We start from the raw sequence: 17,272 nt of genomic DNA on the forward strand, positions 1-17,272 counted from the left end.
CAGGAAGCATCACTACTTTCCTATTAATAATTCAAAATATTGATTTCTTAACTTATTGATTGTACAGAATAAAAATGATGACCTTGATAAAGATATGCAATCTCCACTGCTAAAGCAATGGGAGCTAAAACATTTTTTGAACCCAGATAACTTTGGGAAGTATTAACCAAGCAGATGTTAAGGATTACTTTGATTTTCAAGTTAATATTATTTTTATTTATTTCATTATACCCAAATTGAGGAAAAATCCTTCCATTGCAGAGGATCATGCAACGAATAATATTTCAAGACTGAAAAAGGTGTGGGGGGGGAACCTTTTAGAAAGCTACATTTACTGATTAATAACTTTCATAGATGTCTTTTGAATATTAATCTAAATTATCTTTGTAAATATGCCAAATAATTTATTAGCTCTCATTTCAGCCACATGAAAATAATGCTGGCTTTTAACGAGTATGTTTACATATGTGTATGAGTGTATCAGTTCTACCAAGCAGACTAGCAGAAGAGGAATAAAGGTGAGGGATAATTTCCTATTCCACAAAAGCAGAAAAACCAAACAAACTGGAAAAAGTATATAGAGGTTGGCCCCACACCTAGGACACTCACCCACATAACATTCCTAGTAGCCTGTTGTTATTAGGAAAATTGTTAAATAAAAATCTCACAAATCTGTTTAAGATTAAGATTAGGTGAAAATTCTACAAGAAATAAATTATTTTATAATAAATGATATATTACTGTCAATGCTTTTAAAACAGGCATGTTCAACCTGGAGCCCAGGGGTTGCATCCAGCCCTGGACATGTAGTAATGCAGCCCCACAAAACTCCAAAAATTAAAGGAAGTTTGTTATTTATATTCATGATATATGATAAAACAATGTTAATTTTTTTATATGTGGCCCAAGACAATTGCTCTTCAAAGACTTAGTGCAGCCTAGACAATCCAAAACTTGGACACACCTACTTTATCATGAGGGACGCGGTGGCTCAGTGGGTTAGGACACTGAGCTTGTCGATCAGAAGGTCGGCAGTTTGGCGGGTCGAATCCTGAGTGCCGCGTAACAGAGTGAGCGCCTGTTACTCATCCCAGCTTCTGCCAACCTAGCAGTTCGAAAGCACATAAAAAATGCAAGTAGAAAAATAGGGACCACTACGGTGGGAAGGTAACAGCATTCCGTGCGCCTTTGGCGTCTAGTCATGCCGGCCACATGACCACAGAGACATCCTCAGACAAGCGCTGGCTCTTCGGCTTTGAAACAGAGATGAGCACTGGCCCCTAGATTCGGAAACGACTAGCATGCATGTGCGAGGGAACCTTTACCTTTACTTTATCATAATTACTATTTGAATATTGAGCTCTAATAAATTTTCCAAGGGAAGAATTGTACAATAGAAGTCCTGTATTATGTATTTTATTGCAGTTTCTGATCTGTAAGACTTTAGAATAATATGTTTATCATGTTTTCATTAATGAAAAACATTTATATGTGCTCACTGAACTTTGCTATCTATTTTTTTTACTTAGGCTCTTCAGTTACTGCATTCATTTCCTATTGATACACGACTAAAAGATGGCAGTAAGTGCAGTAATTTTATATTATATCAAATATAATTTTGCTCTTTTTAGCAATTAATTTGTTTTCCTTTGAATTGGCAGGTTTGTTTTGGCAATCACCAAAAAGGCCACCTTTTCCAATTCAGTTTGATTTTAATGACCCTTTGTAAGTATTTTTTTTATATATTGTTATTGTAATTGACAAAAATGCTTATCTATGGACTTATACTATGTTCCCCAAAATAAGACCCACCCAGAAAATAAGCCCTAGCCTGATTTCTTTTAGCATGTGCCTAATATAAACCCTACCCCCAAAATAAGCCCTAGTTAAAGCCTGCCCACTCCGTCCCATCATCTAGTTGCTCGCTACTGCGATGGGGCAGGAGAGCGTGCATCACACCGGTACTACTGCCCAGAAGGTTAGGTGAGGCAGGTGGGGGGTGGAGCTGCCCCACATGCCTTGCACCCGCTTACGTCAGGGCCCCCACAGCCAGGCCATTCCCTGCTCGGCGACCTCCCTCCACCTGTTGAATGACCCAGCTGCCCACCTGCCTTTTCCCTTTCACTCCCCTCCTGAGTCAGACTGCCATGTGATAGAGGATGGGTGGGGGAGGCTGGGTTGCCTTACCCAGTCCCCCTCCATCGTTTTGGAGCCAGGGGGGAGTGATAGCGAAAGCCTCCCCTGCTGCCTCCCTCCACCTGCCACACTCTTTTCTTTTGCAAGAAGACAAAGCTTCCAGTCTCCCCCTGGGTGAAAAGTGTTTGGGTACCTAGAGAGTGCTTGGAAACGGAGCGATTTGCTCCATTTCCAAGCGCCCTATAGACACCCAAAGATTTTTCACCCGGAGTAGAAGTTTCATTTTGCAAAAGGAAAGAATGTGGCAGGTGGATGGAGGTGGCAGGGGAGACTTGCACCGCCTGGTCCTTCGGCTTCCCCCGTCTGTTCACGCCGCTTTCCTCACCTGAAGGTGTGTTCTGCTGGCACTGCCCTTGCAGATGTCTGACTTTGCCGCTGCAGGCAAGCAGACGGTGGGAGGGAGCGGCCAGTCAGCTGCAAAGTAAGACGTCCCCTGAAAATAAGCCCTACTGGATCTTTTGGTCCAAAAAAAAAATAAGACCACCACCACCACCCCGTCTATTTTCAGGGAAACATGGTAGTACTAGTTTTATATTGGTATTTGTATACAAATATGGTATTAGAAGATCTTTTATGGCTTTGAGAATAAGCTCTGAGTCCTGTAATAAAGCCCCCTGACATACACATGAGTTAGTAGATTGCTTTTTTTTGGCTATATTTGTTCGGTGTTATCTCTGAGTGCTTCATTCAGTGACTTTTAGAACATATATTTTTATACATACCAACCACATGAAAGTGCTAATTTCAGAAGCATTTAAATGAAAATTCATGCCTAAATTTGGTTTTCATCTGTATCAAAATCTCAATTCTAGATCTAAGATATTGTTTCCTGATACTTCAAACTCCCCAAATGTCTCATTGCTTCATGGACTTGCTCTGTTATTTTGTCATATGTCCATTGGAAAACTTGCACCTTTTGTCTCCGAATCCTATTAAGATAAGGGTTATTTATTGGTTTTCCATAGGAGTAACAAGTTGGGCTAATAATCCTTATTTTTGCTTTGTTTAATGGAGGTGGTGTAGTTGTGGCATAGTAGTGCTCTATAACCATTTCAAGTTTCTAAATACAAATTAGTATACTGAAAAGGGAGAAGCAAAGAAAAGAATTGGAGGGTTGGTTGGAAGGATAACAAGAAGGGATAACAAATAAAGAAAATTTACAAACCCAAAGATAAGTTCTCTCTTTTTTTCTACCAAAAATTTAAAAAAAGTTTTCCTTTGGTGAAACATACTACAGTTTCTCTCTACAAATGTTAGAAAAATGTTGCTCTAAGTATTCAACATCATTTTACTATTTGGAGAACTTTGATAAAATAATAACTGTGATTCAAAATAAATGACACAGATTATATTTCTAGATATACTAAGTGCCTTTCTGCAGGCTGTCAAAGGGCTGTCCAAGCTTTAGGAAGGCTACGTTGATTCTGAACATTCTCATAGAATATTCTGCTATGTTTAAGAGCATCAATTATTTTTCCCAAAGGAATTTGATTTGACTTGAGATTCAGCTAAATGTAGTTTGTTGTAAATTTGATTGGAGAAGCTTTTTGTTTTTACTTTCCTATAATCTGTCTCTCCTTTTCTTTAGGCACTACAGTTTCATACTGAGTACAGCAAAACTGTTTGCAACAATTCATTGTATCTCTTTTACAGAAAAGGTAAACCTTCAAATAGTTAATGCAGTATTTGTACTACAGGTAGTCCTTGAGAAACAACAGACCACTTAACAGTTTAAAATTATGACTGACACTCCAAAACTATTTATGACTCTATTTCAAAGTTACAACAGCTGCAGTGACACTGTGGTCATTCACCCTTATGATAGACCACTGGCATGCTGCAGGATTCCCCACTTCTGTTCCCCACCAATCCCATCTAATTGTACCTGCAGCTCTTGATCATCTTCCCATGCCTCCCCATACCTCCTGGAAACAGCTGTCATTTTGGGGGCCCTGATAATTCCTTGCTGAAATGACAGCTGCTTTCAGAGCTTTCTGTGCCAATCAGCTGACCCCTGTCAGCTGGCCAGGAGGAGGCTGTGACGCTCTCCTGCCTCTGGCCTGGCTTTGGGAAGTCAGCCATTGCATAAAAAGCAGCTTTAGGACAAGCTTCCCCAAACCTTTCCCTTATTTAACCCCCTCCCTCCCTCCCTTCCCCAGAAAGCCACATTTCTTCAATAAAAAAAAACAAGCTGGGAGAGCGGGGACAGACTTATGGCATTCTCCCCTATACCAATTAGGTCTTAAAACTAAGCTCTCCCTCTGTTCTCCAATCTCTATCTCTTTTAAAAATCTTACCTTTATTCCAGGCTGAAGAGTAGAGGAATCAAGCAATATCAGGAGGAAAAAAAATCCTCCTTCAGCTTTTTCTCTAGAACTGGAGGGAAAAAAATCATCTCCAAAAGTTACTTGACTAGAGACTTGTGCCACAAAATGGATGCTGCTGGGTCTTTGAAGCTTTAACTGTCCATCTGACTGTCTTAGAGCCCAGTTAAGACTTTGATTGTGTGGATCATAACAAACTGTGGCAAGTTCTTAAAGAGATGGGCGTACCAGACCATCTTATTTGTCTCTTGAGAAACCTATATGTGGGCCAAGAAGCAACAGTGAGAACTGGACACGGAACCACTGATTGGTTCAAAATTGGGAAAGGAGTCCAACAAGGCTGCATACTGTCGCCTTGCATATTTAACTTATATGCAGAGCACATCATGAGAAAGGCAGGGCTAGATGAATCAAAAGTTGGAATTAAGATTGCCGGAAGAAATATCAACAACCTAAGACATGCAGATGATACCAGTCTAATGGCAGAAAGTGAAGAGGAACTAAAGAGCCTCTTGTTGCGAGTGAAGGAGAGTGCAAAAGTTGGGTTGAAACAACATTAAGAAAACCAAGATCATGGCATCCGGCCCTCTCAATTCCTGGCAAATAGATGGGCTCCAAGATCACCACAGACAGGGACTGCAGCCAAGAAATTAAAACGCTTGCTCCTGGGGAGGAAAGCCATGGCAAATCTAGGCAGCACACTAAAAAGCAGAGACATCACCCTGTCAACAAAAGTGCGTATAGTCAAGGCTATGGTCTTCCCAGTTGCAATGTGTGGCAGTGAAAGCTGGACCATAAGAAAGGCTGAGCGCCAAAGAATTGAGGCCTTTGAACTCTGGTGCTTGAGAAGACTCCTGCGAGTACCTTGGACTGTAAGGCGATCAAACCGGTCAGTCCTAGAGGAGATCAACCCTGACTGCTCTTTAGAAGGCCAGATCCTGAAGCTTAAACTCAAATACTTTGGCCACCTAATGAGAAGGAAGGATTCACTGGAGAAGAGCCTAATGCTGGGAAAGCTTGAGGGCAATAGAAGACGGGGACGACAGAGAATGAGGTGGCTGGATGGAGTCACTGAAGCAGTAGGTGTGAGCTTAAATGGACTCCAGAAGATGGTAGACAGGAAGACCTGGAGGAACGTTGCCCATAGGGTCGCAATGGGTCAGACACGACTTCGCAGCTAACAACAACAACAAAGACTTAAAGGCTGGACTGGAGGCTACTCTCCACAGGCAGTCAGATGGAGAGTTGAACCTTGCAAGCACTCAGCAACCTCCATTTTGTTGAGCAACTTTTGGAGATGACGTTTTTTTAGTTCAAGGGAAAAAGTTGCAGATTTTATTTCTTTTCAGCTTGGAGGTAATTTAAAAATAATAGAGATTAGAAAGTAGAGGGAGAATTTAGTTTTAGCAACTAATTGTGAGTGGGGGTGAGAGGTCAAGTCTGTCCTTCCCAGCTTTTTTTTTATTGCAATGTAGTTTTCTGAGGCAGGGAGGAGATTAAACAAGGGAAATGTTTCGGAAAGCTAGTCCTGAAGCTACCATATATGCAAGGGCTAGCTGATTGAAGCAGAAAGCTCCGAAAGGCTAGGTAACTTATCCCTTTTTGCCTCAAAATGCAGGGCATCTTGACAGGAGGAAGAGCAGGAACAGAATTAGGAAAAGCAGGAGCACTCAGTGTTTTCCTTTCCCATTGTTTCTCATTGACAAGACAGTTATCTGTGCTGTAGGCCTGCATGCAGGGTGGGAGAGGCCTTGAGAAACCCGAAGCAGGCAGGCTTGTGCCTGCTAGGCCTCCCAGGATCTCCCTGCTAAACTCAGGAAATGTACTGGGGAAAGCAGAGAAAGCTAGTCATTACTTGAGGCAGCTCATTTAACATTGTTCCAGTTTTGAACTCTAATGGGTAGTCTCCATTATGGTCATAACCCGAGGACTAACTGTACTTGTTTGTTTTTGTTAGGTTTTCAGGCTAATTTGAAAAGTCAAGAAACAGAAAAAAATCTTTTAAATCCAATATTTAGCTGCATTTAAAGGAGTAAGAATCCCCATAATAGCCTCTGAGTTGAAGATTTTATCTGAATTCAGAATCAGAATTATCTGATTCCTGACACTCTGCTTTCCAGGGTTTTTTTTGCAATATATTTGTTCTGATCAGTTATAATTTAATTTTTCATATTTTTCATTATCAGTCATATTTTGATAAACTCAGTCTCATGAAATCTGCTCTAACATTTACATGCTAAAATGTAAATGGTTGATTTTCTTGATTTGGAATGGAGTCAGAAGTGAAATAGCTTTGAAGAGTGCCTGTTTCATGCAGTTAATAATTATTTGGGTTTTTTTAATGACATATAGGATATATCACAAGACACTATTTTCAAGATAATTTCTGGGTTACAGATTCAGGAGTTTCGACCTTCTAACAAAGTAAGTTCAACTGCTGAGTAATGTGTATCTTCATATTTTTTTTCCTGATTATTGCCTAGGATGATGGGTGGGTGGGTAGGTGAATGGATGGATGGATGGATAGATAGATAGATAGATAGATAGATAGATAGATAGATAGATAGATAGATAGATAGATAGATGATAGATAGGCAGGCAGGCAGACAGACAGACAGACAGACAGACAGACAGACAGACAGAGAATTAATGCTAGTTATCCTGAAATAAATTGTGTTGAATATAGAATGAATTAACTTGGGTGTTCTTAGCAGAATTCTGGAGACAGAGAAAAAAAAACAGCAAAGAAGAGAAAAGGAAACCTGAAAACCTCAGTCATTCTTTTTTGTAGCAAAACCTGTGATTGACAAAACTTCTGCCACAGTGAGTTGGGTAAGAAACCTGAAAAAATAGAATAGATAGAACCTTCCATAACAAGAGCAATTATAAGGCAAGGAACAAGTCTCTGACTTTTTCTATTAAAAATAGTCCTTATCTTCCGGTGGCTCCGCGGCGACGGAGACAGCCTTCCCGGGCTGCCCGCGGCTCAGCTGTGTGTTTTTTCGCCCGAAACAGTGCCGATCAGCTGTTCGGGCGAATTTGAAGCCCCCTCCTCGGGAGAAGAGGAGGGGGTGAGGCCCCAGGTAGGGGTAGAGTTCTCCGGGGCCGCCTGAGCTTGGAGCTTGGGCGGCTGAAGGATTGAACTCCCCCGAAGCCTGGGTTGCTCCCAGCTGGCCGGCGTCTCTGCTCCGGACTTCTTGGAGCAGAGCCAGGCGTCTGCGACCACCCCGCCTGAAGAAAGGACTATGGATTAAAAGGAGCAGGCAGAGCGGTACAAGAGGAAAAGGTGAAGAGGATTATTTTATTTTACTCTCGAGCTTGATGGATTTTTTAAACTTTAAGTGAAAGTGCGTCATAAGTGAAAGTTAAAGATGGCGGCTAAACCTCCCCCTAAAACTCTTCGGAGTGGTGGATCTTCTCCGGTGCAACAATCATCATTACAGGCGCTGCACCCTCCTGATGTATTGACACCGAAGGACTTACGAGATGCTCTGGATAAACTTTTGGAATCAATTAATCAATCAATGGGTGATAAATTTGCACAGATGGAGGAGAAATTGGAGAAACTGGAGGAGAGAATAGAAGAGAGGATGGAACAGAAGTACAGCGTGATGAAGGTAGACATTTTGTCTTCAGTGCATAAAGTGGCGGAATGTGTGGATGATTTGGATGAAAAAGTGGATGATTTGACTCAAAAGAATGCCATATTAGAAGCAAAAGTACGGGAGAATGAAGATTTAAGAGATAAAATGGAAAGGGAATTAAGTCTTGCTCAATATTACCAGATGCAGTTTGCTGTTAGAATCAGAGGCTTAAAAGAGAATGTTAAGGAAGATTTAAAGCAGCTGGTTTCTGAGGCTCTCGAAGTGGTATTGAATCAGCCAGCATCTGAAATAAGACAAGCTATGGATAAAGTGTTCCGTGTGAATTCATGGATTGCCAGACAGAGAAAGCTGCCTAGAGATGTGGTGGTCTACTTTGCAAAAAGAGAAATTAGAGATGAAGTTATACAAGCTGCCTATGATGCTAAAGTTGTGATTGCTGATCAAGAAGTCTTGGTTTTAAAAGAAATTCCTCCAAAGATTTTAAGGAAAAGGAAAGACTTCACATTTCTTGTGCATGAGCTTAAACAACGAGATATAAGGTTCAGATGGGAGGTTCCAGAGGGGTTGATGGTGATGTATGAAGGCAAAAGGTACCGGCTGATTACTGTGAAGCAAGCGCGTGATTTCTATAATAACGTTTTAAAAGCAACCCCATTAACACTTCTGGAAGCTGCAAAGGGATCTGGAGAGGGAGAACATCAAGAGGTTGAAGTAGAGGAAAACGGTGCTGGAGGAGATCAAGCTATAGTTTCTTTGGATGATCCCAGAGAGCAAAGGGTAACGCGTGCTGCTTTAAAACGGGCAAAGAAAATAAAAGAACAAGACCAGCAAAAGTCTTCGGAATCTTCACAACGTACTCATAGCCAAGCAGTGGGAGGAGCACGGCCTAAAGAAGATAGTCCTATCAAAGCTGTGCTTCAAGAGCTTTGGGAGGATATGCATGGCAACTAAATTTTTGACTTGGAACGTTAATGGACTAAATTCACCACAGAAGAGAAAGAAAGTTTTTCAATATTTAAAACAATTCAAGATAGATGTTATATGTTTGCAAGAAACGCATATTAGGGCTATGGACCAAAAGCTTTTATTGAACTCAAGAATGGGTACGCACTTTGTTGCCTCTGCAATGAATAAGAAAAATGGAGTGGTTGTTTATATTAAAAGTGCCATAACAGCGGACTTAATTGAAGCAGACAAGCATGGAAGATATGTACTGATAGACTTGTTGCTTGAAGGCAAAAAGACGCTTTTAGTTGGACTGTATGCCCCTAATCAACAACAACAACAGGCTGACTTTTTTAGTTTACTTCATACAAAGCTTACCCAGTTGGATTATAAATCTTTTATTTTTATGGGGGACTGGAATGGTGTTTTGGATGTACAGATGGATAAGGCTGGAGCTTTTAAGCGCATTCCAAGTCATGCTAGACTGCCTAAATCTTTTTTTGAAATGAAGGATGACTTGGAACTGCGAGATATTTGGCGTGAGAGACACTTGCAGGAAAAGGATTATACTTTTTATTCTGATAGACATCAATCTTTTTCGAGGATTGATTTCATTTTGGTGACTAATGATTTTTTTTTGAGGACTAAAAAGGTGAAGATTTGTGCAAGAACTATCTCTGATCATAGTCCAGTTTGGTTAGAGATTGATAAGGAGAAAAGGGACAGGCGCTCGTGGCGCGTAAATGAGAATTTGTTTAGAAATCAGAGAAATGTGGAAGAATGTAAACAGCGGATGAAGGACTTTTTTGAAACTAATATGAACAAAGGTACCTCTATGGATATGGTGTGGGATGCTAGTAAGGCCTACATGAGAGGGGTGTTGATATATATGAATAATAAACATAGACGTGCTGTGGAAGCTAGGAGGAAAGAACTGGAGAATGAAATAAAGGAAAAAGAAAAGGCTTTGATTTTGAACTCAGAGGATGTGAAAACTAAGGAGGCTATTAAATTGTTAAGAGGACAATTTGATAAATTAATGGCTGACCAAGTGGCAACCAATCTGCGGTTTGCCAGGCATAATACTTTTTGCAATGCTAATAAACCAGGTAGATGGTTAGCCTATAGATTGAGGAAAAAACAAAGGGCTTCTAATATAGACAAGATTGAGCATAAAGGAAGGGTTGTGTTTCAACAGGACCTTATCAAGGATGCTTTTGTGGATTTTTATTCTAAATTATATGCTAAGGAGAAAATTAATGAAAAAGACATTGATATATATTTGGAAAATGCTAGCATCCCGGTTCTTACGCAAGTACAAAAAGAAGGGATTAATCAATTGATTACAGAAGAAGAAATTGTTACAGCAATTAAGGAATTGAAGGTGGATAAAGCACCAGGTACGGATGGTTTGACTGCGGCCTATTACAAAAATCTACAAATGGAGATGATAAAACCGTTAAAGGAACTGTTCCAGACAATCCAGAGGGGGGGAAAGGTGCCACCGTCTTGGAGAACAGCTTTTATTTCCTTGATTCCGAAGGAAGACCAAGATGCTACTCAAGTTAAAAATTATAGACCGATATCGCTTTTAAATACAGATTACAAGATATTTGCTAAGGTTTTGGCTAATAGATTGATGAGGGTTCTGCAACAGGTGATTCATGGGGACCAAACGGGGTTTATTAGTGGTAGGCAAATGAAAAATAATGTGAGGCATATAGTTGATGTGTTAGAGTTTTTGGAAAGGAACAATCAGATCTCTGCGGCGCTAATTTTCTTAGATGCTGAAAAAGCTTTTGATCAATTGAATTGGCAATTTTTGTTGAAAGTTTTAGACAAAATGGATTTTGGGGAAAAATTTTTGCAACCGATTAGGGCATTATATCAAAGACAAACTGCCCGAATTATAGTTAATAATAGCTTGACAGAAGTATGTAATATTGAGAAGGGCACAAGGCAAGGCTGTCCGTTATCGCCCTTGTTATTTGTGTTAACATTAGAGATATTATTGGTTAAAATACGGAATTCGGAAAAAATCAAGGGGATACAAATTAGAGATCAGGATTATAGATTGAGAGCATTCGCAGATGATCTGGTTGTTACAGTGACCCAGCCAGAGAACTCTGTTGTGGACCTGATGGAGATAACACAATATGGGAAGGTTTCTGGATTTAAAGTTAATACACAGAAAACCAAAATTTTGGTCAGAAATATGACAGCTTCGCAAAAGGCTCTTTTAGAAGGATTAACTGGATTTGAGATTGTTAAAAGGGTTAAATATTTGGGGGTGTTTTTGTCGCCCTCTAATACAAAGTTATATAAAAATAATTATGAAAAACTATGGGGGAAAATTCAAAAAGAACTGGAGAATTGGGAAAAACTGCAATTGTCTTTGTTGGGACGGATTGCAGCAGTGAAAATGAATGTCCTGCCTAAATTTTTATTTCTATTTCAAATGATACCGATTCTTAAGAAAGATTCTAATTTGGAGGAATGGCAGCGAGGTATCAATAAATTTGTGTGGGCAGGGAAAAAGCCACGAGTTAAACTTAAGATTATGCAGGATACTCGTGAGAGAGGTGGGCTTAAAATGCCCAATCTTAAACTATATTATGAAGCTGCTGCATTAGTAGGAATAAGTGATTGGATTAATTTGACACAGGAGAGATTATTAAATCTTGAGGACCATGATTTGTTGTTTGGCTGGCATGCATATTTGTTGTATGACAAGAAGGTAGACAATGTGTTTAGAGTGCATATTTTAAGACAGGCATTGCTGAGAGTTTGGAAGAAGTACAGACATAAGTTAGATTGCAAGATACCACTGTGGGCAATTCCAAAACACGCAATAGAAAATATACATGCTAGTTTCAAACATGATGTGACTACGTACAAGGAGATCCTAAGTTTGGAAAGAAATGTCTGGTGTTTGAAATCATATAGTCTCTTGCGAGAAGAGAAGGTTGTTCAAAACTGGTTCCAATATACTCAGTTACGGGCCAGGTGGAAAGAAGATCAGAAAAATGGTTTTACAATGACTGATGAAAATTTGATAAAGCAAATTAGAAACCAGGGACCGGCACATATTAAACGGATATACCTTGCATTGATAGAGATTGATTCAGAAACAGAGCTTGTTAAGGACTGTATGATAAAATGGGCCCAAAACATCCAGGAAGTTATTACAATGGACACGTGGGAAAAGATATGGGTGAGGAACGTAAAATTTACACAAGCTCAAAATCTAAGAGAAAACTTCTACAAAATGTTTTATAGATGGCATTTAGATCCTAAAAAGCTTGCAAGTATGTATCCGAATTATCAGCCTAAATGTTGGAGGTGCGGTGATGAAGATGCAACATATTTTCATATATGGTGGACATGTAAAAAGGTTAAGGCCTTTTGGATAAAAGTTTGGTGGAACATGCAGAAGATTTTTAAACAGAGGATAAAGTTTTGTCCGCAACTTTTTTTGTTGGGAATAATTACAGATGCTACAGTTGTGGACACTAAGTTGATGTTGAATTTAATTACGGCAGCAAGACTCTTGATAGGTCAGTATTGGAAGAAAGAGGAATTGCCGTCTATAGAAGAGTGGACTTTAAAGGTTTCCGACCTGGCAGAGATGGCGAAGATTTCGGCTTATTTGAAAGATCACTCGCAAGAACGCTATATTATGGAATGGAGAAAATGGATTGAGTTTATCCAGAATAAGTATAGGGTTAAGAAGTTTTATGTAGCATTTGAATAAGTCTTCTTTCTTTTTTCTTCTTTTTTACTATATTGGTTTTTTTTATATATATTTAATATTACTAAGGCTTGTTTTATCCTATATAAGCTAGAGAGTGATAGATTTTAGAGTTTATGGTTGTTAGTATATGATTGTTTATGATTGGTTTTTTATATATACCTTGTATTTAGCTCTGGGAAGTTGGGGGGGGAGGGGGGGAGGGGGGAGAGGTAGGGGGGAGGGTGAAGGGAGGGGGAGGGGGGGTTTTAAAGAAAAATTGTATGTTAAAACTTTTCAATAAAAAAAAATAGTCCTTATGATGGCAGTTGAGATTGTGGTCATCATTGCTAAATGATTCAGTCATAAAGTGCGGCATCATATAAGCACATCCCTTAGCACCAACAATCCAGTCACACTCAGTCCCAAGAGTTATAACAGAGGCTGAGATTGGGACAAGAGGTGTGAGTTATTAAGAGTCTCAGGTAAAAAGACAGGTGTGAGGGGTGGGTGGGTGGGGAGGGCCAATGCAGGGCATGCATAATTTGGGGGAAGGCTTGGGAGGCTGGGTACAGGCTACATTTGCAAGAAGACCAGAGGCTTGGACAGCATGGTAAGAGTGGAAAAAGGCTGAGTGTAAGGACCTGCCCCAGCTGGTCCCTCAGAAAAGTAAAACTCTTGACTCCATTAAGGTTAATCAAAGAGAACTTTTACTGAGAGATATTGGATGCAGAGAAGTCAGGTGGAATCTGAAGGTCCTGCTCAAAACGCAAAGTAATCCTTTCGTTTTCCCCCCAAACCCAACCTCACTGACTAGGCAGCCAATATGATGCCGTAGAGATGTTCTGAGAACACTGAGATGCTGGGTAGATAATGGATCACTCTCAGGGATGGCCTTGGAACCAGGCTGGAACCTGCTGGGAAAGAGACAATCCCCATTCCTAATTCCTAAGCGGTTATAGCAAAAACAAAAGCATGCAAAGAATGCCAGAAACTTCCTTCCCCATTTCCAACAGAATGACAGGACAGCTGCATAGTGGACCTGACACAGAATGTGTGGGCAGCAGGGTGCAAGTCTAAGAGCTGAGCCTTCTTTCTCCAGCACAGATAGCCGGTTCCCCTCATCATCCTGTGCTAGACTAGGAAGCTCACATGTGGGGAAAGGAACTGGCTGTCTTTGACAGAAAAAGGAAGGTTGGATCTTAAAGAACTCTCTGGTAAGCATCATTTTGCTCTCAGAGATGATTGATGAAAATGATCCTTCATGGAGGGACTTCTTCATTTAGCTTCACTGAGAGTAAAACTATTGCCTGAAGAAGAGACACCACCTCTTTGGCAAGCAGTATTTTATTCTCCAAGAGGCTGGGTAAATACCAGTTCTGCACATGGAGGGGAGATGTCTTCTTTCAGCAGGTAGATCTTTTCACTCCATTTGCAGGCTCCATTACGGTCATAAGTTGAGAATTACCTGTATATTCAGTCTTCCCTAAAGTTTGAGACAGAATTTTGGTACTTGGTTTTTAGGCATAATCTACCAGTCTGCTGCTTCTATACTTATCTTTCCAGTCTAAGCGTGTTTGATATCAATCTCAAAATGTGTTACTTTAAATTGTATTGCAGTGAAAAATAGTATTTTTCTCTAATGCTTTATTTATACTTTATAATATGGAGTAATATTTTTCTCAATTAAATTAAATAAAAATATTTGTTGTACTATTTATTGTTACCGTTTATAGGTTGTACAAACAGATGAAGCAGTACGGAAACCAGATCCTATTCCTGTAAGCAGTGAGGATGAAAGAAATGCTCTTCTTCAATTGGAGAGTGCCATCTTGGCCAACAAAGCTACAAAATGTTAGTATCAATTATTAGAAAACTGACTTTTGATTAGATTGATCCACTCAATATATGTAAATATTAAAAACAATTATTTAATTATATTATATTAAATTATCAAACAATTGATAAATAAAATAAGAGCCACAATGGAAATGAGAGAAAAAGATTTTCAGAAAAGGGATTTGATATGATGTTTGAATGCCAGGTCACAGGAGATTTAACTTCACATATGACAAAAAATTTGGCTTCTTTCAATATTTACTGGAGGCAAGCTCTCAGTAAGAAACCTAGCACATCTTTAGTACTTGAAAATTAATTATTAGTACTGTGCCAGTTGAAAGACTTCTGTTTTCCATGAAATCAGCATTGATTAGTAGGTAAGCTCTTTCAAGTTTTTTAAGATGCTCAAAATAGATTTGTTTTTATTGATTGGTCAATTAATTTTATTGCTATGTAGAATGCTTTATTATATGCCTTTGTCCAAATATGGCTGCCTCAAGAATAAAGCACAGACAGTGATGTGCTAGAGACAGCTTGTACTGGCTCACAAGAACTGATTCATAAAATTGTGGGACTGAGCTCTTATAAAATTGTGGGAATTTTGCCAGTTGGTAGAGGACTGAGCTCAGGTACAATGCCCAGCATGCTAGTAAATTGTATTGTGGCTAATGGCATAATACATGGCATCAATGGAGTTGGCAGAACTGGTTCTTAAACATTTACCAGCACATAGTACTGCATATAGTTGTCCAACAGTGAAATCTGAATGACACACTCTATAATGCCAGGAAATCTAGGAACAAAACAGTATAAAGGACTCTTTCAAATTGTAAACCTGTTTTTTAAAAGGACAGCTAAACAAACTAAATTTATATGCTATATTGTTTTGTTAGATGCATAATTTTGCTTTTCTTAAGACTTCAAGATGTATATCAACTTTATAGTAAGTTTTAAAATTCTACATTAATGAAAAAGTTTGTTTATAGAGTTCTTTCTATTAGTACAATGTTTTTAAAATATGGTTAATTCCCAACTATTCCTTTTTGCTGAAAGGTACCTTCATTTTATTAAATTGTTTCCTTATTCAAGTGGAGGTTTCTGACAAATGATTAATATTTCTAATAGATTTCCAATTTTATATCTTTTCAAGTACTATCAGTATAAACAAAATTTTCCTTAAGAAAATTAAAATAAGCATTTAATAATAAATAAAAATAATTATGAATTAATAAAGAATTTTTGTTTCTGATTAGATGATTTACAGATGAAGGAACTTAACTTTGAGAAGGATGATGACAGTAATGGCCACATAGACTTTATTACAGCAGCTTCCAATTTGCGTGCCAAAATGTATAACATTGAACCCGCAGATAGATTGAAAACAAAACGTATAGCTGGAAAAATTATCCCTGCTATTGCAACTTCTACAGCAGCTGTATCTGGCTTGGTGTGTAAGACTGCATTTTTATTCAGACACAAAAATACACGTCTGTAGTTCATTATGTACGTTGCATACATCCATTGTTATTTTAATTGTATTTTAGATAAAATATATCACTTTCCCCTGCTTTTACATACCTTTCTTTTTCTTCTCTAGGTTGCTTTGGAATTGATCAAAGTAGTGGGTGTCTGCCCATTTCAAGCATATAAGAACTGTTTTTTCAACTTAGCCATTCCAATAATTGTCTTTACAGAAACAGCTGCAGTTAGAAAAACAGAAATAAGGTAAAGGAAGATATTAAACAAGATATGTTTTGAATATGCAATTTTCTAATGAAATCTCTGTATATTATGCAACTGAAAAAAAGTTTATCAGTAAAGTTAATTTTTTTAGAATATCACCTGCTACCAGGCAGGAAATACAAAGAATATACAACTATATTTTGTTCTAGGAAACAGCATTTCCTAAAATGTCCTACTGGAACATTCCCATCAAATTGTGTTCTGGCAGGATAGAACTCTAAACATTCCAAACATTTTGTATTCCATATGGAACAAAGCTCTAAGTGTTCATAGTGTTACACTGCAGGATGCAATGAAAATTTGGATTAAAAGAAATCCAAGGTAGGAGGCATAGGGAATGTCCTTAATAGACGGTGGGAAAATCCATTACCAAAACAACTATCAGAGAAGTGCAGTTTAAATCCATTCCAAGAAATTAATTTACAAAAATGCCTCCTTATTCACATGAAGTTAAAGTGAGTTAGTTGTAATATTCTGTTACTAGGTAAAGGTAAAGGTTCCCCCGCACATGCGTGCTAGTCGTTTCCAACTCTAGGGGCCGGTGCTTATCTCCGTTTCAAAGCCGAAGAGCCAGCGCTTGTCTGAGGACGTCTCCGTGGTCATGTGGCCGGCATGACTAGACGCCAAAGGCGCACGGAACACTGTTACCTTCCCACTGTAGTGGTCCCTATTTTTCTACTTGCATTTTTATGTGCTTTCAAACTGCTAGGTTGGCAGAAGCTGGGACGAGTAACAGGCGCTCACTCTGTTACGCGGCACTCGGGATTCGACCCGCCAAACTGCCGACCTTCTGATCGACAAGCTTAGCGTCCTAACCCACTGAGCCACCGTGTCCCTATTCTGTTACTAGAGCTGCTCTAATAAGTCCAATAATCTCCCTCTCTCTCTCT

General features: G+C 39.1%; 1 protein-coding gene across 1 annotated transcript in view; it reads left to right on the plus strand.

Annotated features, from left to right (window-relative positions):
• Positions 1 to 17,272, plus strand: part of UBA6 (ubiquitin like modifier activating enzyme 6) — a 112,086-nt gene that overhangs the window by 81,700 nt on the left and 13,114 nt on the right. The window contains exons 24-30 of the mRNA XM_081345553.1: positions 1,530 to 1,581; positions 1,662 to 1,725; positions 3,785 to 3,854; positions 6,873 to 6,944; positions 14,537 to 14,654; positions 15,893 to 16,086; positions 16,237 to 16,364. Coding sequence (XP_081201679.1) covers positions 1,530 to 1,581; positions 1,662 to 1,725; positions 3,785 to 3,854; positions 6,873 to 6,944; positions 14,537 to 14,654; positions 15,893 to 16,086; positions 16,237 to 16,364 — 698 coding nt within the window. The remainder of the gene's footprint in view (positions 1 to 1,529; positions 1,582 to 1,661; positions 1,726 to 3,784; positions 3,855 to 6,872; positions 6,945 to 14,536; positions 14,655 to 15,892; positions 16,087 to 16,236; positions 16,365 to 17,272) is intronic.

The sequence above is a fragment of the Vipera berus genome (assembly GCF_964194415.1).
Source record: "Vipera berus genome assembly, chromosome: Z".
NCBI classification, from domain to species: Eukaryota; Metazoa; Chordata; class Lepidosauria; order Squamata; family Viperidae; genus Vipera; species Vipera berus.